The sequence below is a fragment of the Lonchura striata genome, chromosome 33, assembly GCF_046129695.1.
Source record: "Lonchura striata isolate bLonStr1 chromosome 33, bLonStr1.mat, whole genome shotgun sequence".
In the NCBI taxonomy this organism is placed as follows: domain Eukaryota; kingdom Metazoa; phylum Chordata; class Aves; order Passeriformes; family Estrildidae; genus Lonchura; species Lonchura striata.
Window position 1 is genome coordinate 996,804 of NC_134635.1, and position 20,421 is coordinate 1,017,224.

Genomic DNA, 20,421 nt, shown 5'->3' on the forward strand with positions numbered 1-20,421 from the left:
CAACATTATTTTCTTCTTGTAAATTTAAAAAAAAAAAAAAAAAAGTTGCTTTGGGTTGCTTGGGTTTTTTTCCCTCAAGAACCATAGAACCATAAAATGATACCATTCCACCAGACAGAAACTTGCCATAAATTATCCACCTCGATACGCGGCCCCTCCACCGAAGCAACCCCAAAACCGCCCCAAATCCCCTCCAGCCCTCGCTAAGAACCGTCTTAACAAGCTCCTCTTTGGTACCGCGTCTCTGGGACCCCAACAGCCCCAGAGACTCCCCGGGGGTCCCCAGTGCCCACCCACACTTCTGTAGTGCTCAGTCCCGCAGGAGCTGCAGAGGAGGAGGATGAGGGAGGAAGCAGAGGCCGAGGGTTGCGCAAGACCACGCGTGGGAGTGAAATCACGGCAGCGCCAAAACCCAGACTCCCTGTGGCACAGAACACTTCCCCTTTCCGACCCAGCACCCACCGCCCTGGTGAACCGGGGACAAGGAGGGTGAGCTTCCTCCCCCCTTCTCCCTGTACACAGCCAAGAAATGAGTTGCTCTGTAAACTCAGAGGGTTTTTCCTTACCTTTTTTTTGTTGTTGTTGTTGTTTTGGTTACTATTTTTTTTTTGGGGGGGGGTGCCTTTTTTTTCCTTTTTTTTTTTTTTTTTTTTTTTTTTGTTTATATAAAAAAAAGACACGTGGGTGAAGCGCACAGAGAGGTCACAGTCCAGAGTCCTCCCAGAGCCCTGCACCTCTGGTACAATACATTCATGTGTGATGGGGCATTTGCACTCAGTGGAATTGAATACTGATGGAGGACTCAATGCGGGGGTGTGCAGGAGAGGCTGATGGTGATGACATCCATCCATCCATCCATCCATCCATCCATCCATCCACCCTCCCTGGGGAGGGAAAAACTGTATTTTTTGGCTAGAAGGCGCAGTCCAGACTCCTCTAAACCTCAGCACTGGTCCCCATATCACCTCTGCCCCAACCATGGGACCCGGCGATAAGGGGCTTTGCCCTCCCCAAGGCCAGGGGCAGAGGAGGGGAGCTCCCAGCTGCACTGGAAGAGATGTGACTCCCTCCAGCCTCACACCCTGAGAGTCTTGTCGGCTGCGCCGCTGGGGCTGCCGGCACTGCTGCCCTCGCAGCCCTTCTTCTTCCGCAGGGTGTCAATCCAGCTGGTGCTGGGGCGGGGGGCAAAGCTGGAGAGTGCCAAGGAGCTAAGCCGCATGTTCTTGCCAGACATGATGAGCTCCCCGAAACCCTCCTGATGGGAGAAGGCATAGCCAGAGCGGCACGAGCCCACGCGCCCTGCGTGCCGCATGCACCGGTGCTGCGTCTTCTGCTTCTTCCGTACCAGCTGAGTGTAGCGCACCTGGGGACACAGGGCCAGGGTCAGGGCCCTGGGGAACCACCTCTCCTCAGGGCTGGGGCCCTGTGACCGCTCCCACAGCCATGACTCTCACCGTATCTGAGAGCTCTGGCTTCAGGTCCAGCTTAAGGAAGCGAAAGGCCACAACGGGCACGATGCAGACTACGGCGGTGAGAGCGATGGTCAGCCAGACCGTGGGCTGGGCCAGCGTGTTCTGTGCGTTACCTGGGGGGAAAGAATGAATCCAGTGAGGGCTGGGCCAGGGCAGCACCCTGCTGGGGTGGGGAGCAGAGGGCACACAGGGACTCACCCACAAAGCGGAACTGGTTGGGGAACATCCGGAAGAGGCCGTCGCTGTGCATGGTGAACAGGATGGCGAAGTAGGCGGCCAGGCTGCCCCAGATGAAGAAGTGGTTGATGGCTGTCCAGAATCCTGTGTCTAACCCAATCTAGTCGGGGGGATGCAGGAAGAGACAGGGCTCAGGGGATGCCTGAGGTGCCCCGAGGGTCTGGGGCCGAGTAGCCACAACCCCACCTGCACACTGACGACAATCACGAGGGAGGTGGCGACAGTAACGGCGAAGGACTGATAGTCAGCCAGCTGGGCGCCGTCGTCACGAGTGGCATCAGCGAAGACGCCGTAGGGGATGAAGAACATGAGGATGGAGGTGTAGATGCCCTGGGCAATGCAGATGAAGAACTCCCGCTTGTTGAAGAGCAGGTTCAGCTGCCCAGGCTCGTAGAGTTTAGGGTACTCCATGCTCCGCTGCTCTGGCACATCCTGGGGGCATGGGCACCTCCCTTTAGCCCTGGGTGGGAGCAGTATCCACCACAGCCCGTGGAATGAGGACAGCCCAACTCAGGCACCCAGGCAGCCCTTCTTCCCACAGGGTGGGTACAGACTCCTCACACATGCAGGGACCTCTCACTAACCCCCACCATACCTGGTCAAAGACACCCATAGCGAGAACAGGCAGAGACGTGTAGACGATGTTGTACAGTGTGATGAAGTACTGGTCATACACTGTCTGTATGGAATAGAGCACTCAGCAGGGCACAAGACTTGCCCACTCTGTGCCCCAGCCAGCCCCCAAGTCCCTGTGCCCACAGCTGCAAGGACAGGAGAGCTGTCCCCAGCCCCCCAGGACTGCCCACCCTGACCACAGGCTCCTCACACACGGCACGCTGGATGCAGGCTGTGCCTCCTGGCTCAGGATGCATCCCCACAGGGGGTCATGGACCTGAACACGCTTCAGAACCAAGGAGCCCTGCAGGAAAACCCTCCCCAGCTCTCAGTGAGAAAAGCCACTAACTCACCTGTGCTGAGAAGCCGCAGAAGAAGCCAAACCAGAAGTGGACCATGGTGAAGGCAAAGTTCTTATAGAAGAAGTAGCAAAGAAACTTGCACATGCGCAGGTAGGACCAGCGCCCATGCACCAGGAGCAGACGCTGTAGGAACTTGAACTGGGAGAAGGAGTAGTCGGAGGCCAGCACAGCCTGGATGCCTTCCTGCCCACTGATGCCCACCCCAATGTGGGCAGCTGTGGAGGGAAGGAGAGATAGGTAAAGAGAGGGCTGCCAGGAGCACAGGGGAAAAGAGCAGCACCCCCAGCACAGGCACTTTGCTCCTGTGGGGCACAGAGAGGTGAGCAGAGAAGCTCCCACAGGCCCCAGGATGGTGCAGGGGGGCGGCCTGTCTTCTCCTGTGGTCCCCCAGATCCCAGGCCTTACTCTTGATCATGCTGACATCGTTGGCCCCATCCCCAATGGCCAAAGTGACAGCTTTCTTGTACTTCTTCACCAGCTCCACCACCTGGGCTTTCTGCAGCGGTGTGACACGGCAGCAGATGACGGCCTTGCAGGCACACGCTGTCTCCAGGAATTCCACCTCCATGTCTGCCTCCAGTGCATGGGCCTGCAAGGAGAGCAAGGGACAGCTGGGATCATGGTACACAGCCAGGCACAGGGCCTTGTCCTGCCTGGCACTCCCAGGGCCCTACCAAGCTGTGCCCATTGATGACCAGGGCGTACTCGCCCGCAATGGCTTCCAGCACAGAGGTAAGCTTGGAGGAGAGTTTCTCCTGGTAGGAGAAGCCATTGCACACAGAACGCGATGCATCCATCATCTTCTCCCGGGCTTTCCTGAGGAGAGAGGGGGCACAGGGTTCCATCTCAGGGCCCTTCCATAGCTCTAGCTACCCCAGCTGCAGCTGTGCCCCACACTGTTGCTGTTCTGTGTCCTCTGCCCTCCAGTCCTCACCGTAGCTCCTCTCGCACCTCCAGCACAGTGTGGCCTGTGACCACAAACACCTCTGTCATGTCATCTGTCAGCATCTTGCAGGAGTAGCCGATGTTCACAGCTGTTTCTGAGGACAGGAAACCAGGGGCTGAGACAGAGTCCATTCAGGAGAGAGCAGTAGGGATCCCAGCAAGTGGAATCCAGCCCACAAAAATTCTCATCTCCAGCCAGCACCTCAGCCACGCCTCACCCTGCTTGTCCCCTGTCAGCACCCAGATCTTGATGTTGGCCAGTGTCAAGATGGCAATGGTTTCAGGGACCCCCTGCTGCAGTTTGTCCTCGATGGCTGTGGCTCCAAGCAGCTGGGGGACCCAAACAGGTGGGAGATCAGCAGGGGCTGCCCCCAGCCACCACCAGCCTCAGCCTCCAGCCACCTACCATCATATCATGCTCCACCTCATCGTAGAGCCGAGCCAGGTGATCCTCACGGGCCTCGGGGGCACTGCCAACTCGATGCAGCCTCTCAGACCAGTCCTTGTAGTAGCTCTCCTCCAGGTCTTTGTAAGCCAGCACCAGTGTCCGCAGCCCCTCACCAGCATACTCCTGCAAGCGGTCAGAGCTGGTGTGCTGGCAGACCCCAATGGCGTCCCCAGACCCCAGTGGTGTTCCTAGGACAGGGCACAAGCCCAGCTCAGGCTCCTGGGCAGCCGTTCTTTCCTCCCCACCCGCCTGCAGGACCCTGTCCTACGCACGTTGAGGTGGTCGGTGGTGATGCTGCTCAGGTCCTGGTTGACGGGGTGCAGCCGCTCCAGCAGGATGGTGTCAGCGCCTTTGCAGTAGAGCCGGATCTTGCCCTCAGGGCTGCGGACTGCAGGGAGCACGGGACATGCTGCCTGGCTCAGGGGTGCAGGAGCAGGTCCCACTCTGACCCCCAGCCATTAACTTGCTGATGCCTCCACAGGTACATCCCCATCAGCGTTGAACTGGTCCCCCAGCACACCACAGTGAGCCCCATGCTGCAGCCCCACGTGGCCCTCCCAGCCCCCGTGCCGTGCCCAGGACCTCACCGATGACGGACATGCGCTTGCGGATGTTGTTGAAGTCCAGGATGGCCAGCAGCTGGTAGGTGATGGCTTGACCCAGCTCGTGCACTGTGATGGTCTTGGGCGTGCGGGACCGGAACACAAAGCCAAAGTTTCTGGCGGCTGTGACCAGCGCTCCCTCATCTGGGGACTGTGCCTTGTACAACAGCTCCCCTGCGGACAGCATGGGGGTCAGTGACAGTGTCTTGTGACCCACAGGGATAGATCCTGCCCCACACCTACCTTCACTCTTCTCCTCGGACATGACAGTGTGACAGAGCGAAAGCAGGCGGAAGAACTCGTGCACATGGAGGTCTCCCAGCTTGACGGCTTCCAGTAGGCTGGGGTCCCAGAACTGGAACCGTGGGTCAGCCAGTGGGTTGAAGGAGAAGTCTACTGGCTCTGGCCTCTGCAGGGGCAAAGTTGGGGTTACCCCCCTGTGGCACTTGGTGTGAACAGGCACTGAACTGACAGCACCCTTACCTCTCCCAGCTCTGCCTTGTGACCTACCATGTCCTGCACATCACCTGCAAAACAGGGTATGGAGTTAACTACAACAGACACTCAACACCACAGCACCTGCTGCTGCCCCACAATGCTCTCGCTAAGCCCCCTTGTCCCCTGACTGCCCCAAACAGAGGTGGGGAGCCCTAGTCTGGCTCTGGCATCTGGTGCTCACCATAGCTGTGCCCGTTCACAGAGCACTTGCTAAAGACCATGATATTCTGGGTGAGGGTGCCAGTCTTGTCAGAGAAGATGTACTCCACCTGCCCCAGCTCCTCATTGAGGGTGGTGGTGCGGGCTTCAGCTGGCGTCCGGCGCTTGGCACAGTACATCTTCTTGTCCCAGTTGATGAAGTAGCTGTGCCCAAGCCGGATCACCTCAACGCTGCAGGGAGGATGGCTGGGTGTCACTGGGGCAGGGCAGCACACTCTGCTGAGCCAGCGAGAGGCATACACATGCCCACCCCAGACCCACAGTGCCCTGGCCACTCCAGCACCCCAGGTACCCCCCATGGCTTCCTAGCTCCCACACCCTTCCCGGGGGCTGGCCTGCAACCCATTCCTGCTGACAGCCACCGCTAAGCGAGGGCTGGGGACCGAGGCAAGGCGCCCACGGGGCTCCCCAGGCAGCTCACACACCTACAAACCCTGAACCCCTCCCAAGCCCACAGGGCAAACAGCAATGAGTGGGAGGGGTGGAGGTGACACATTCTTACCTCGGGGCTAAGGGTGACAGAACCCATGCTGGGGAACGAAAAGAGAGAGAAATTAAAAGAGAGAGAGAAAGGGACAGTGCAGGAGCCTGGGAGCTGCAGGAGGGCAGAGCAAAATAGCCAGCGTGCAGCCAGGGCGGGGAGAAACAGCAGCCAGACAGACACAGCTGGGGGGACCCTGAGGGACCTTTGGGGTCCTCACGTCTTGGGGTATCCCTGAAGGCAGACATGGCCTGTCACCAAGAGAGTAGCCCACACCCACCCACAGAACACACCGTTCTGCCTGTGGATCTCCATCCCTGTCTCCCCTCCCAAGAGGGCTCCCCTAATTTCTCATACACCCCCCTGCCCAGCCCCTCTGCCCCCTGCCCTACCTCACATAGAGCGAGATGGGCACCACAGTGTTGAGGATGATGATGTAGGACCAGAAGGAGAGGAAGCCAGAGAAGAAGGCACTGTGCACACCCTCATCCCAGGGCAAGTAGATCTGGAAGCAGACGCCCACCTCGTGCTCCCAGATGGCATTGCCAATGGCCAGGATCACTCCCATGCACACCAGGAACCCAAAGATCTGGGGACAGGACAGTACATCAGAGCCCTGACTGGGTCAGAGCCAGGGCTCCCAGGATCTCCCTTCTGCATACCCAGAGCACCAGCGTGTTCATCAGGCGGTCAATGCTTGTCCGCTTAAATTTGGTCCGGCCGCTGTTCTGCATCAGTTTTGTGTCAGGTCCTGGGGAGTGGGAAGGCATCAGGGGGTGTCTTTCCCTCCCTCCCCTCTGTGCAGTGCAGTAGCAGCTGCTGCCTCAGCCCACCTGCAAAGATGACGAGGCCAAAGCACCACTCAGTGTTGCGCAGGACGCAGCCCCGCAGCAGCATGTTCTGGTTGCTCAGGGGGTACTTGCTCTCCTTCCAGTACAGTGTCCCACCAAACTTGTCCAGCTTGTTGTTGGGGGGTTCACAGATCACCTCACCTGGGTGCACAGGATGGCTCAGCTGGGACTTGCCTTCTCCATAGGGCCAGCTCCATCCCAGTGCTCCCAGCACCATCCCTGGCTCCCCAGAGATCCGCTTGGAGCCGCAGAATGACAACGCCATGTGGCTGGTCCTTGTCTACCAAGGGTGACAGAAAAAGGACCATGGGGGGCTGTCCCGTGGCAGAGGGCTGGTCACAGGCACTCACCGTCAAAGCGAGCCAGCTGGCTGGTGTCCCCCAGCTCCGCGGTGACGGGGATGGCCTGACGCACCTTCATGTTGGTCTCTCTGCAGGTAGGAAGGCACCACATGTGGGTAAGAGACAGCCTGGCAGGGAGAGCCTTTGCAGGTGCTGCCCAGCTGCTCCTGCCCTGCCTGCAGCCCACTCTCACTCCCACCTCTTGCCTTCCATGGCCCCCCAAGGTGAGCAGGGACACCTACCCATCCAGCTCTGCAGTCTCTATGTAGCATAACCCATGGGGTTCACTGCTGGAGAGGAGGAGGAGGTCAGCCTGCTGGGAGAGACTCGTGAAGGGTTGTGCCAACACCGGGGCTCCCTCATGCCTTCCCCAAAGAAGCTCCTGGCCCTTGGATGTCCTTGGAACTCCCTGGATCTGCAAAGGCTGTCCCTAACCCCACGTGTCCTTTGCACCCGAGCCTAGCCACCATCACTCCAACTGCCCAGATCCTCAGAATTCAAAATATGGCTCCACTACAGCCCCAACTCTCCAACCTAAATGCAAGTTCCACATTGGAAGTCCATAATGTCCCCACCCTGGGCAGTGATGGAAGAGCACAAAAGCAAAGTGGGAGTGGCAACACACTCCTCTGTGATCCATGTGTGCCAACCACCCTGCTGGAACCATACTTGTCTCAGGGCTGCACTCACCGCCACAAACTGGTTGTTCTCCAACTTGATGATGTCTCCAACACGGACGTTCATCCACTGCTCCTGCCGAAGGCTGTGGAGGGGACAGCAAAAGTCAGGCAGGAGCCTTGCCCTGCCCACTGCCACGTCCCGCAGGGTCCCTGACTCCCTCTCCACTGCTCTGTGCCCAAGACACTCACACTCCACCGATCAGGACCTGAGACTGCCGGTTGTTCACCTGGTTGTCGCTTTTATGGCGAAACTGGGACAGGGGGAAGAGACAGCAGTGTCAGCCTCCTGGGGATGGAGTCCTGCGCTACCCCACCATCTCAAGTGCCACGGCCCTGGACACTGCACCCCTGCACAGCATCCCAACCCCCTGCTCAGTGGGCAGAGGGGCACAGGGGGAACCACTCACATAGTCATCGGTGGCATCTTTGACAGCTGTGATGGTTAAGACAAGAACCAAAGGCACGATGGTGGTAAACCAGGAGAGCGAAGAGATCTGAGGAATCAGCTGGGGACAGGGAACAGGAAATTACACAGGAACTAGCCAGCCCCAGGCCCATGCTGCCCCTGCTCAAGGGTGCCAAATCTCCCCACTTCCAAAGTATGGCACTACTTGAAGCACTCCTTTATGTCCAGGCAGGAAAGGCCTGCACTCACCTGCAGGATGAGGAGGAAGAGGAAATAGGTGTTGGCCACTTCCTGGAACTGCTCGAAGAGGTTGACAGGCAGGAAGGTGACAATGTTGTACTTGGAGGTCTTGATGCAGTTGCTCTAGGGACAGATGGAGCAAGAAGGGGGTTCACAGGCTGCCAAGGCCCCATAACCCCCCAAGATGAGATCACTCTGGAGGGCAGGGGCAGCGGCTCACCATGTTCTTTTGGGGGTCAGGCTCCTGCTCCTGTGCTACCTCTGGCAGCTTCCTTGGGAAGCCGATTCCTCAGGCTCAGTCACCAGCTGGTACCCTGGGACCAGCCTCCTCCAGCAGCAGCACCTGGCCCCCACAAGGGTGACCCCAACCCAGACTCCCTTCTTCCCTCTCTGCAGCCAGCTCTGGAGCAGCCAAGGATAACTTCCAATGTCGGGGGAGGTCAAGGTGAGCACTGCCCTCTCTTGGCACCTTCAGAAGCTGCCTGCGATCCACATCGTGATGTGGGACCAGGCTGGGATGTGGGCAGAGCCGGAGGGTTCTGGGCCTTGGCCAAGGATGGGCGGGGCTGAATCCTCCACATGGAGTGCACTGTGCCCAGCTGGCCCCACAGCTATATTGGCATTAATGTCATCAGCACCATTTTTTCAGGGACAAACATATATTTTGTAGTTGTAACGCCTCCCCCCACCCCTCCACCGAGGTGTGGGTGGTTCAGACGCCAGCCCCACCGACTTGCCCGAGGAGCCCCGGGAAGGGATTCAGTCCCCCCTCACTCACTGCGTACTGGAACTTCTCGTTGTACTCCCGCGCGTTGGCTCGCACTCGACGCTCTTCCTCTACAACACAGCGCCCTGTCACCCCCGTGCACCCCGACACCCCTGTAGCTGCAGCCAGACAGCCCCAAAGCCTGAACCTGACACCCCAATCTCCTCTCCATCCTGAGAGCCAAGCTAGGCCAGAATCCCAGAAGGCAGGGAACAAGGAGTCTCTCCAGCAGTGTCATGTGGTCCTGTGCTCCCCCATGCCAGAACCTGCACCCTTGCACACCTAGAACCCCAACCTTGCTTAACTGTACCTCCACTCCCAAATTCTACATGCCCAGCTTCCCCCAAGCCTGCACTGCGAGACCCCCAGTTCTGCTTACCTGCAGTCCCAGAGCTCCAGCTTCTGCATCTCCCTGCTCCCCCAGCCCGGCATCCCTGGCCACCGGACCCTTCCAGCCCTGCACGCCCAGAGGACACCTCTGCTCCCTCAGCCCTGCTCTGCTGCATCCCTGGATCCCCAGTCCCGCACCCCCAACCCTCTCAAGTCCGCACTCCCAGCCGCGCTTAGCTGCAGCCCTGCACCCCCATCTCTGCACCCCCGGCCCCGTTCCCGCTCCCCCGCCGGGGTCGCGGACCCGCTGCGACCTCTCGGACATCCCCGGGGCACGGCCCCGGCCCGAGCTGCCGGCCCGGCCCTCCCGCCCCACCGCGTTACTGGGGCCCCGGCCGCACCGGGGCCCGCCGGGACCCCCGGGCCTCCCCCGGGCCCGCCGCGGCGCCGCTTACCCGGGGCTGGGCGGGCCGCGCACCGCTCCATGTCCCGCGGCCCCGCAGCCCATGGGGAGCGGGCGGCCGGGCCGGGCCGGGCCGGGGCCGCCGCCTCAGCTCCCCATGGCCGCGGCGGCGCTCGGCGGCGGAAGTGGGGGGGCGCGGGAGCGGCGAGCGCGGCCCGGCGGCTCCGGGAGCGGGGCGGCTCCGGGAGCCGCGCGGGGCCGGCGGGACGGACAGCCGCAGGCTGCCGGCGGCGGTGCCGGGGACGTCCCCGGATCCCCGTGGGGCAGCCCCACCCCGGCCGGGGTGCCCCTGCAGCCAGGCAGGCTGGCCTTCCACCATACCCCTGCGCCCCACGTCCATAGACAAGACACTCCGTGCCCTCAGGACTCTTTTAATGGTGTGACAGCGACTGTGGGGGAGACTGTGCTGCTGGCGCGTGGTGTTGGGGGGTGCCCGGCAGGCACTGTCTCCCCAGCGTCCTTTTCCTTGGGCGACATCCCAATGTCTGTGTCGATGGCGGTGTTGACTAGAACGATGGAGCCCTGCTCTGCCACGTCTTTGCTGTCCTCATCCGGGTAGTGGAAAGCCACGAAGAGCTGGTACAGGTACGTGCCCACGGCGGCCCCCAGCAGCGGTGCTACCAGTGGCACCCACCACCACCCATTGCCCCTGCTGAGGATGGGACAGGGTAGGCTGGGGATCATCCCTGCCATCCCCGCCTTGCCCCCTTCCCTCTACTCACCTGAAGACCTCTGGGCCCCAACCTGCCAGGTAGGTGAAGAGCCGGGGCCCGATGTCACGGGCAGGGTTCAGGGGGCAGCCACAGTTGGCCCCCATGGAACACTCAATGGAGAGCACTAAGAGAGCCACAACCACTGGTTCCAGGCCCTTGGGGACAGGCTTGTTGCGGGCATCCATGGTGCCCATGACAGCAATTATCAGCACCCCTGTGCCGATCACCTGCGAGGACAACATAGCAGCTCAACACCATGGGGACTGAGGGGGCTGGGGGAGCTGACAGTAGCACCCACCTGGTCCAAGAAGCCATTGGCAATGGACACAAAGTCAGCTGGGTAAGTGGCGAAGATGGAGGCAGTTTCTTGGGGGCCAGAGACAGTAAGGGTCCCATTGCTATGGTGCCAGATGGCATCTGGGGGCAAAGGCAGAGCATTTACATAAGCCTGGCCACCCCAGCGTCACCATGGGGTTCCCTTGTCCGATGCTGCTCCCCCATACCATAGTAGAGGATGTAAACAGCTCCAGCAGATATGAAAGATCCCAAGATCTGCACAATCACAAAGATGGGAAATTTCCACCAGGGAAACTGCTCTGTCAGGCACATGGCTAAGGAGAACGCCGGGTTCATGTGGGCCCCTGCAATGGAGTAAGGAGAAGGGCTGGGAGTGGAGGGTCCTGGGGGACTCAGAGCCAGGAGATAGCAAGAGCTGAGACCCTTTCCTCTGTCTCACCAGAGATTCCCCCTGCCGTGTAGATGCCTGCCATGACACCCAGGGCGCCTCCCAGGTAGCTGGTGATGAGGTTCCCCTTCGTCTCAAAGAAGGCAATCTTCTGTGCAGCACTGCTCAGGGTGATTGTCTGGAGAAGAGGGATGTAGCCCCACCTCAGCTCTGGTGGCCTGGTGCTGAGACTCTCCTACCACACATACTGCAGGGCAGCAAGGCGAGGGCTGTGCTGGTGCTGCCCCTCTGGTTTTGCTCCCCAATACCTGGACACCAGACAGGGACTGGCAGGAAGGTGGTTACTGCCCTCACTTGTGGTTTTGATGGCAAAGTAACCAAATTATAAACAATTAAATAAACTGCTTTCTGTGGGGAGGAGTTGGGGAAGAGGTGCCACAACATAGCCCCAGGGACACCATTTGCCATCGTGGGATGCAGCCCAAATGCTAAGAACAGCACCAGAGCCCCAGCCTTTTCCTGCTCTGAGGCAGGAGGTATTGAGGCACACAGTGCCCAGCACCACACCCTAATTGCACCGGAGCCATGGCACAGGGTGGACCATGCTGTGAGAACAGGGTCCAAACAGGAGGACAGGCAGTGCTGAGTTGCACATTTGAGTGTGGCACAGCCCCAAACGCTTCCAACCCCAAGGGGCAAGCAGCAGAGCCCCGGGACCCCTGGCACCTGCCACCACGACACCGTCAGCCCTGTCCCACCCACATGACACCCCCCAGCCCCAACCCACCTGCGTGCCCTGCTTACCATCATCACAAAGGTGGACAGCACCTCACCCAGGCATTCCCGCACCAGCTGGTTCCGGATGCGGAGCAGATTCTGAGCCCTTGTCAGGAAAGAAGTGGTGCCCATAGTAACAAGCGGGCAGAGGCAGCAGTGGCAGCGGCAGCAGCGGCGAGAGTGGTGTAGATGTCTCATTCGCAGCAGGTTTTATGAGCCCCACAGCCAGGTGGGTGATTATGTGCAGACTTTAAACCAATCATGGCTGCACCACGGGAGCCGCCTGGCAGGGACCAGAGTCCTGTGTGTGGCCGGGGACACCTTGTGACAGTGCTGCACCCCAGAAGGGCAAGGCCGGGTAGGAACACCCTGATCCCCAAGTGGCTGTGGGGAGCCAAGACCTCACTCAGGTGAGCAGGCACAGGTATTTCATGGCCAGGAGCCCCCTTTATTCCTGCCACATCCCTGCCTGAGCCACAGCTGCAGTCAACACTAATAAAGAAGTCCTGGAAAGGCCTCCAGGCTGGGCCAGGCCCTCAAAAGTGGCCCAGGGGAGACATTAGCACAGCATCAGGCAGGGAAATGGGAGAGGGAGGTAAGAAGGGAGCAGTGCAGGCACAGGAACCCAGCAATCACCTGCACACCTGAGGCACCCCCCCACTCATCCTGGTGGACAGGGGGAATCTGCCTCCAAACGCATGAGATGCCAGTCTGAAGGAGCAGGAAAGTCACCGTTTAGCATAAATAGACTTTATTGCTCTGTACACACATACACTTAACCCCCCACAGGGCTCCCTGTGGCTCTGCAGCACTGCAGAAGGTGGACAGCCTCCAGCCCAGGCACCACTTTCCAGCAAGATCTGACCCATCTACAACAAAAATCGGTGGTGAGAAAAGGCTGCTGCCCACTGCCTGCTCTGACAGACCTGGCAAGCCCAGGGTCCCCCCAGCCCGCACCTGTCACACACAGGGGCTGCTCAATCAGGCCTGGGCACAGCTACCAGCTCGAGAACCAGCGTCGGAAGAATCTGCCCAGCACAGATGAGGGGTCGCTCGGGTTGGCAGCACGAAGCTCTTCTTGCTGCGGCCATGTGCCAGCGAACTGTGCCAGCTCCCCTGCGAGGGCAGGGAGAGCTCCCTCAGCGGGGCCCCTGTCCACTCTTTGCATCCTCCCCAGACCCCCACTCACGGTCATCCATGTTGACCACCTCCTCCCGGTAGTCCTTCTGCTGCCCATCCTCCTTGGTGGTGGTGATGAAGGCCTGGTCCCCCCTCCGGCGCGTCACCGTTGTCTCCCGGCGGCCCTGGCTGTCCTGCACGGTACGGCGCTCCTCCACCCCCTGTGCAGAGCACCGAGCCCTGAGAGACTCCCCAGCCACGGGGACGGTGTCCCCAGGTCCCCCACAGCCCTGCTGCGCCTGCAGGGACACTCACCCCATCAGGGAGAGTCACTGTGGTGACAGAGACGCTCTGGAAATAAGAGTGGGACTTGGGTTCGCTGGGTCTCAGGATGGTCCCCAGCCCAGCGGAGGAGATCTGGGAGTCCAGGTCTGGGGGAAGATGCAAGATGGGGGCCGCAGCATGGGGACATGCCCCCGGGGCTGTGGCAGCACAGGTGGGTGGAGCAGGGAGGGCAGAGCCCTCAGCCCCTGCTGCCAGCACCCACCTTGGTCTTCCTTGAGGCCAGGAGGAGCCCGGTGAGCATCTTCCAGCTGCAAGACAAAGCCACGGAGCACTGAGGCCAAGCACGACACTAAGGCAGCACTACAGCAGCACAGAGCTGGCTACCGCTGCAGAGCCTGCGGGAGGCAGAACCCAGAGCCCTCACCCACCCCTAAGAAGGGTCTCCATGGCCGGGGACTCCCCGGGGCCGCGCCGGCGGGGGGACTCTCCGGGTGCTTCAGCATCGAGTCCCGCAGCGGTCGCCTTGCGCTGCCTTCAGCGGGGCCAGGCAGGGCGGGCTCTGGGCAGCACAGGGGCGTCGGTCAGGCCGAGGGGCTCCGAGCGGCCCCAAGAAGCTCGCTCAGCCCTTCCCGTACCCACCGAAAGGCTGCTGGGGCTCGGCCCAGAAGCCCCCAAAGACGCCCAGGAGCTCGCCCATGTCCCGGAACAGCTCCTCGAAGGCGCCGCGGGAGGAGCCAGGGCTGAATCCGAAGCCGAAGTCCTGGGGGGGCTGCGACATGGACGGGCCGCCATCGTCCTCCTCCTCCTCCTCGTCCCACGCCGCGCCGCCGAACAGCGGGTCCCGGGGTCTGCGGGACCGCGGCAGTGAGACACCGGAGAGCCCGGAGCCAGCGGGGCAGGCCCGGGGCCGGTGGGGCAAGTGGCGGTTGAGAGACGGACAGGGTCTGTGTGGGCGAGGCCGGGGGCACCCAGGGGACGGGCGGAGTCCCGGTCACCTGCACGGTCCCGGAAACCCGAAGAAGCCGCGAAAGACGTCGTAGAAGCTCATCCCGCTCTGGGTCCCTGCGGGCCCCTCCGGGCCCCGCTCCCCCGTCCCGCCGCCGCGCCCGGGTCGCGCTGCCGCCAAGCGCTGCGGCCGTAAAGCGCCGCCGGGTGTCGCGCGGCGCTGCGGCAGCGCGGCCGTGCTGTGACGGGGACCGGAGCCCGGAGCGCGCCCGGTGCCCCGCGGCCCGGGCCGGTTCGCACGAGCTACCGGGAGTGAGGGCCCCGAGGCCTGGAGCGGCCCCGGGCCCGTTCGCACGAGCTACCGGGGAGTGAGGGCTGCCCAGCCCCGTTGGCACGAGCTACCGGGGAGTGTCCCGGGGCACCGGGGGCGGGTGCGGGCTGCAGGCCCGTGTGCTCCCGCCGCCGTTCTCCGCGCCCAGCGAGCCCCACGGGCCCAGCCCGGCCCGCGCAGGGCCCGAGGGCCCCGGCGGCGCCCCCAGCCCCTTACCTGGAGCTCGGGCACGGCTCCCAGCGGTCCCGCTGCCCTCCCCGGTGCCTGTGGGAGTCCAGGGCGTCCTTCTGGCTGCCCTGGGACCCTGGCAGGGGTCAGGAACCCCCTGGACAGAGCCCCCAGAGACACTGGCTGTGATCTCTGGCCATGGAAAAGTTTTCAATCTTACAGGATGAGTTACAAGCTCTGAGTGTTTGATATAAGCAATAATTAGTGTGGCATAGGTGCCAAAGTAGAATTTTAGGATTCTATATAAGGGGTTCAAAGGGGACAAGATAGAGGAAATTTGGTATGCCTTGTCTTCTTCTTCATGTCTTTCATGTTTTACTCTGGTATTGGCATTTTTCATTTGGTTTAGGCTGGGGACACACTGTCCAACATAGGTGACAGATATTGGCACGTTATTGTAAATCCAGCCCAGGGAGTTTCTGGTATTTAATGTTTGTCACATCCCACTGAGGGCAGAGCCCCACATGCTGCCCTGCAGGACAGAGCTGCGGCAGGGCAGCAGAACACGTTACAGATAAGCAAGAATAAACAACCTTGAAAACCAGCACAAATTACCACTTCTTCTTTGGCAGCGGGGCTGAAAGACAGAGGCTTTCTACAATCGGACTAATTTAAATACCACAGATTCCGTCATGTGCCCACCGTCCCAGGCTGCCCCATGACTGTGGGGAGGAGGGGCTAGGGAGAGCACCCCCCAACCCCCAAAGGGAGCAGCAGCAGCACCAGAGCAGTGGGGACAGCAGGCAGAGCTCAGCAGGAAGCAGTGTGGTCAGAGGGTGAGGGTCTGCCCAGTGCTGCAGCTGGGAAAAGGAAAAACCCACAAAATGAGGGGACAAAAACACCAGCAAGAAGCTGGGGAGGGGTGGGGGAAGCACTGCCCCCACCGCCCAGGGCCACCCACCCCCTGCACCAAAAATAGGGAACGAGGCTGAGAAGGTGGAAAAAATACACACATCACTTTGTGATCTTTATTCTCTTCAGTAAATCCCCGCTTGGGGCTGCAGCTGAAGGGATCAGGTAGAACTGAAAAATACAAGATCTGGACTGCATAGAAAAAAACCAACCAACCAAAAAAAAAAACAAAAAAAAAAAAAAACCCAAAAAACCAAACCAAACCCCACAAAACAGAAAAAAAAAAGGAAAAAAAAAAGAAAAAATCCCCAACCCAAAAGCAGAAGATACTTACAGCGTGCAAGCAGGGCAGGACCTGCACTCTGGGCCCATGAGGATGGAGGGACGCAGATGGAGAACATAAAATACCAGGGGGGACCCCTCGACGGGGTGGGGGAGAAATGAGAGAACTAGAGGACAGCATGGGGTTTTTGTTTTTATATACAAGACACATTTATCCATTAAATTTAGAACACGGTACAAAAAAAACACTTCAACTAATTAATCTTACAATGCTGCTCATATCAATTACTGGTCTTAATCCTAATAATAAGGGGGTTTGCTGTAGGCGACTCGCAGCTTCCACTCCTTTGGATCTGAGAGATTCTGGGGCAGCTGGATGGGAGAGGGGATAGAAAGGAGTAAAAACCAAAAAAGGCCCCTACGGCAAACGGTTCATATCTGAATGAGGAGAGAGAGAAAAAAAAAAAAAAAGGAAAAAAAAAAAGAAAAAAATACAAATTCTATATTACATACAACAGGAAAGTGGCTGAAGACAGACAACGCAGAGGTGCCTGCGGCCTGCCCTGCGGGGCCCTGCTGGGGCTGGGGGCCCGGGCGCTCCCCGCTGCAGGGCTCTCTCCTCCCTGGGATCCTTCCTCATCATCAGGGGCACTGGGATTCTCTTCCGGAAGCAAGTGGTGGCGAGGGGCCCGGCCTCAGTTGGCGCCCCAGCTGTAGCTGTTGTAGGCGGACTTGTTGGCCTGGGATTTCTGGGGGATGGAGCTGCCTTGGCTGCGCTGCCCGGAGCCGCTCTGCGGGAAAGGGCAGAAGGAGAAGCAGGTGGTGAGTGCAGGGGAAGCACCCCTGGCCTACTCTGCGGGGTCACACTGCCATGCCTGGGCCCCAGAGACGGCCCTGGCCAGGTGCTCTGGGCTACGGCTCCTCAGCAGCCGCCGATCCATCTCAGCCCAACTCGGCTCCCTGGCGCTGGGGCAGCCTCCAGCACACCTTGCAGCTGCACCTGCCGTACCCCAGCACCCGCCCTCGGCTCCACACCTTGCTCCAGGCCAGCAGCACACAGGGCTGTGGGCAGCAGGGAGAGAGGAGACAGGGAAGGGTCGGTGTGGGTTGTGTCTGCGCGCAAATGTATGTGTGTGCATCTACTGACTGAGGGCCTCTCCTCACCTCGCAGGGCCATGGGGGAGAAGGAAGGGGCTACGTGATCCTGGGGAGCCTTAGGGGCAGGGGCAGAGCCCACGGCAAATGCATTTTCAGAGAGTTCATTACCTGATCCTCCTGCTGGCGTTGGCAGCACAGTATCATCTGCAAATATGGAAGCTGTTGCAGTACCAGGATATGTAAAATAAAGGGACAAACTATGACAATAGAAATCCACGGTTAGACCTGAAAGCTCCTGCAGGGTCATGGCTATGGCGAGGAACCCCTTTGGTGCTGGTCTGCGGAGCTGCCCCTCTGAGGATGGGGGGGGTGGGGTGCCCCAGATGTGTCTGCATGAGGGGGCACTACCTGGCCCTATCTGGTGCAGGCTGGTAGCCAGGGGGTTGTGCTGAGTACCCACCCTGGCAGAGCACACCCCAGGCCTTCCTTCTCACCTCATCCTCTTACAGCCCTGTGTGTATGTGCAGGTCTGAGCATGTGCCTGTCACTGCATGTGTCCGCTGCAGAGCATGAGAGAGGGAGGCAGGGAGGGAGAGAGGGACCAGGGATGTAAAGGGGGAGCAAGAGCCCTAGGAGATAGCCCAGCAAGGGGCTGAGGTGCCAGGGGTATTGCTTACCTGCCCATCCTGCTGCAGGTGGTGGTGGAGGATCTGCGAGTGAGGCTGCTGATGCGGGGTCAGGATGTGCATGAAGGGGGTGGGGGGGTATGCCGCTGCTGTCGCAGGGTTGATGGGGCCGCCGCTGCCCAGCGCCGAAGGCAGGTTGAAGGAGGCTGCTGGGGTTCCAGTGTGAAATCCCTGCTTCTCGAAGGATTGCTAAGAAGGAGATGCCAACGGCAGAATAAGGGCGGGGAGTCAGGCTGGCACCGTGCTCCTCCCCATCTCTACCCATCACAAGCCCAGAGTCAGCCGGCAGTACAGAGAACGGATAGAGAGTATCTTCCTATGGCTCTTTCTGGGCTTGGATTTGCTGTAAGCTGGGAAAGGTCAAGCATTTCCCTTCTCCCTGGCTGGCTGATCCAAGTGGAAGAGACCTCATTGCCCAGAGAGGCTGTCTCAGAGCTTGGCTTCTCCTCCCCAGCGATGCAGGAAGCACAGAGACACTAACCTGAGTTTTGGAGTAGACAGAGCCCGAGATGTCTGGCACGCCTGTATTACTGGATGTCACGGATACTCCTGGGGAGAAGGGAGAGGTGGGTGTTAGGCAGCAGCCAGTGGGTCAGCAGGAGCTGCCTGCTGCTAACACCAGCAGTACCTGGTGGAGAGCTCCAGCAGTCAGAAAAGATCTACAGACAGACTGGCCTGGGCAGCCAGGCCAAGGCATGATCACATGCAAAGCACCCAATAAAAGTTATTTGGCGCTGGACACACTGTTTCAAAATTCCTCCAGAAACCAGCTGAAGGGCAGGCTGCCACCCAGAGAAACACATGGAAAACAGCAGGTGTGAGGAGAGCTGGGGAATGCAATGGACAGACAGGGAAACAAATCCACAGCATGTGGCACAGCAGCAAGAACAGCCCAAAAGCTCCTCCGGTGTAAAACAAGCAATTGCCTGTAAAGGCAACTCAGCTATAGATTGGGATGGCTGATGCAGTGACTGACAGGGCAAGCCCCATGGGGTGTTGGCTGTCCATAAAAGAGGGTGGCCCAGAGGACACCTCATGCATCATTTAATACATGGAAAAAGTGCTGAAATGAAAGCAGTTTAAAGGAGTCAGCACTAGGTGACCTGGTACAAAGCTGAAATACCTTCTCAAAGAGAAAATACTATCTTGAAGGGCTCTAATGCAGTGAAAAAAGTGACAAGAGGAATTTAAAGACTGGTAGAGGGAGCCAAATGCTGTCCTGTTTAAGTCAGCCAGACACCAACCAAGTACGAAGACAGGCAGCAGGTTCACGACCTTCCTGCATCTTTGAATCAAGGACACTTCCTTAGAAAGTGTCTGCCAAACACTGGTGGGAAACAAATTCAAACCCAGAACAATTGCTGTTCTGTTAATCACGTATAGGCAGATAAAAAACCAACAAACCAACCCATTCAGCAGCTTAAGCTTCTGATAGTAATGCAAGGGCCTAGACAGCTGATTGTGGAGCACAGAGGAGGGCACTGAAGTGACCTGTAACCCCCAAACCTGCTCCAGGCCTGGATGCAGAACAATCCTGGGCCTTTCTAAGGATAATCAAACTACTTGGGAGGGGCACCTCTGAAATTTTTCTCTATTACTGCTGTAAGACAGCAGTCCCTATCACAGCCAGTAAGCCTGGGAGCAAACCCTGCTGCTGTGGAAAGTGCTCTTCTTTGTTGGTCTCTTACCAGTGCTGTACCCATGAGAGCCATAGCCACTGGGCTGCTGGAAAGGGGTTGCTGATGCATTGACGCTGACATTCACACCATGCTGCTTGGAAGAGGTAGGAGCAACCTACAGAACAGAGAGGAACAGAGTGAGAAGAGGCTTTGGTGCGCCACCCTTCTGTCCAAATCACACACCTTGCCTCTGGGACACTCACAGGGAACACGGCGGGCCCGTACTGGAAGGTGCTGGGGAGCCCTGGTACCCCTGTGTAGTATGGCAGACTGGTGTAACTGTAGCCAGGAGGCAGCGCCGGGTTCAGGAACGTCTGCTGCGTGGTGTGGTGAGTCTGCGTCTGGCTCTGCTGAGGCTGCGCCAGAGTTGTTGCAGGAGCAGGGGAAGAGGCATCACCACGGCCAAATTTTGTTAAGTCCCCTGAAACAGAGGAGGAGAGAGTGAAGAACAGATGCTAGATCCTGGCCCATTTCAACTCAGCCCAAAGGTGATCCAGTCTTTTGATAAACAGTGACTTCAATCACACCCCCTCCCCCCCACCTCCTGCCAGTGCCAAGGACTGTGGTCCTCAGACTTTTGCACACTGATAAGGTGAAGCTGTTAATTGCTCCTTGGCCCTAACAGGACTACAGAGGCATAGGGAAGCCACAGTAGCTAAGCCTACAGTCTGGCACTGGATAAACCTGCTAGTAGAGCCTGATGCTAGAGCTGTCCCTCATCCATCTCCATGCACCACCAGCAGGACTGAACACAACCCAGGTCCTTGCCTGGGCTGTGCAGGGCT

General features: G+C 59.2%; 4 protein-coding genes across 8 annotated transcripts in view; all 4 read right to left on the reverse strand.

Moving 5' to 3' along the window:
• Positions 1-49: 49 nt before the first annotated feature.
• ATP8B2 (ATPase phospholipid transporting 8B2) lies at positions 50-10,056 on the reverse strand. The gene is made up of 28 exons (XM_077789371.1): positions 9,949-10,056; positions 9,176-9,234; positions 8,407-8,520; positions 8,159-8,257; positions 7,941-8,002; positions 7,762-7,834; positions 7,314-7,387; positions 7,081-7,160; positions 6,713-6,871; positions 6,542-6,630; positions 6,272-6,468; positions 5,901-5,993; positions 5,361-5,569; positions 5,165-5,208; positions 4,925-5,090; positions 4,667-4,855; positions 4,352-4,467; positions 4,038-4,202; positions 3,850-3,961; positions 3,621-3,726; positions 3,361-3,502; positions 3,092-3,275; positions 2,678-2,901; positions 2,305-2,388; positions 1,896-2,141; positions 1,671-1,809; positions 1,455-1,585; positions 50-1,363 (listed from the first exon to the last, which is right to left on the reverse strand). The coding sequence occupies exons 1-28, from the start codon at positions 9,977-9,979 to the stop codon at positions 1,076-1,078; spliced, it is 3,675 nt and encodes a 1,224-aa protein (XP_077645497.1). The 5' UTR covers positions 9,980-10,056; the 3' UTR covers positions 50-1,075.
• Positions 10,057-10,311: 255 nt separating this feature from the next.
• Positions 10,312-12,316, reverse strand: AQP10 (aquaporin 10). The gene is made up of 6 exons (XM_031506903.2): positions 12,159-12,316; positions 11,406-11,532; positions 11,173-11,310; positions 10,968-11,086; positions 10,679-10,896; positions 10,312-10,608 (listed from the first exon to the last, which is right to left on the reverse strand). Exons 1-6 carry the CDS (start codon positions 12,261-12,263, stop codon positions 10,317-10,319), a joined length of 999 nt encoding a protein of 332 aa, XP_031362763.2. The 5' UTR covers positions 12,264-12,316; the 3' UTR covers positions 10,312-10,316.
• A 549-nt stretch (positions 12,317-12,865) lies between these two features.
• HAX1 (HCLS1 associated protein X-1) lies at positions 12,866-14,673 on the reverse strand. The gene is made up of 8 exons (XM_021532297.2): positions 14,531-14,673; positions 14,175-14,383; positions 13,964-14,094; positions 13,798-13,843; positions 13,566-13,681; positions 13,321-13,471; positions 13,089-13,247; positions 12,866-13,000 (listed from the first exon to the last, which is right to left on the reverse strand). Exons 1-7 carry the CDS (start codon positions 14,581-14,583, stop codon positions 13,129-13,131), a joined length of 825 nt encoding a protein of 274 aa, XP_021387972.1. The 5' UTR covers positions 14,584-14,673; the 3' UTR covers positions 12,866-13,000; positions 13,089-13,128.
• A 1,680-nt stretch (positions 14,674-16,353) lies between these two features.
• UBAP2L (ubiquitin associated protein 2 like) overlaps positions 16,354-20,421 on the reverse strand; it is a 29,960-nt gene continuing 25,892 nt past the window's right edge. For 2 of the 5 annotated variants that reach the window (XM_031506862.2, XM_031506860.2), the window contains 6 exons: positions 19,840-20,057; positions 19,646-19,751; positions 18,439-18,506; positions 17,949-18,146; positions 17,440-17,490; positions 16,354-16,964 (listed from right to left, as the gene is read on the reverse strand). In XM_031506862.2, the coding sequence (XP_031362722.1) occupies positions 16,869-16,964; positions 17,440-17,490; positions 17,949-18,146; positions 18,439-18,506; positions 19,646-19,751; positions 19,840-20,057 (737 nt within the window). In that variant the 3' untranslated portion in view covers positions 16,354-16,868. The remainder of the gene's footprint in view (positions 16,965-17,439; positions 17,491-17,948; positions 18,147-18,438; positions 18,507-19,645; positions 19,752-19,839; positions 20,058-20,421) is intronic. The other 3 variants (XM_021532222.2, XM_021532221.2, XM_031506861.2) reach the window with 2 other exon arrangements.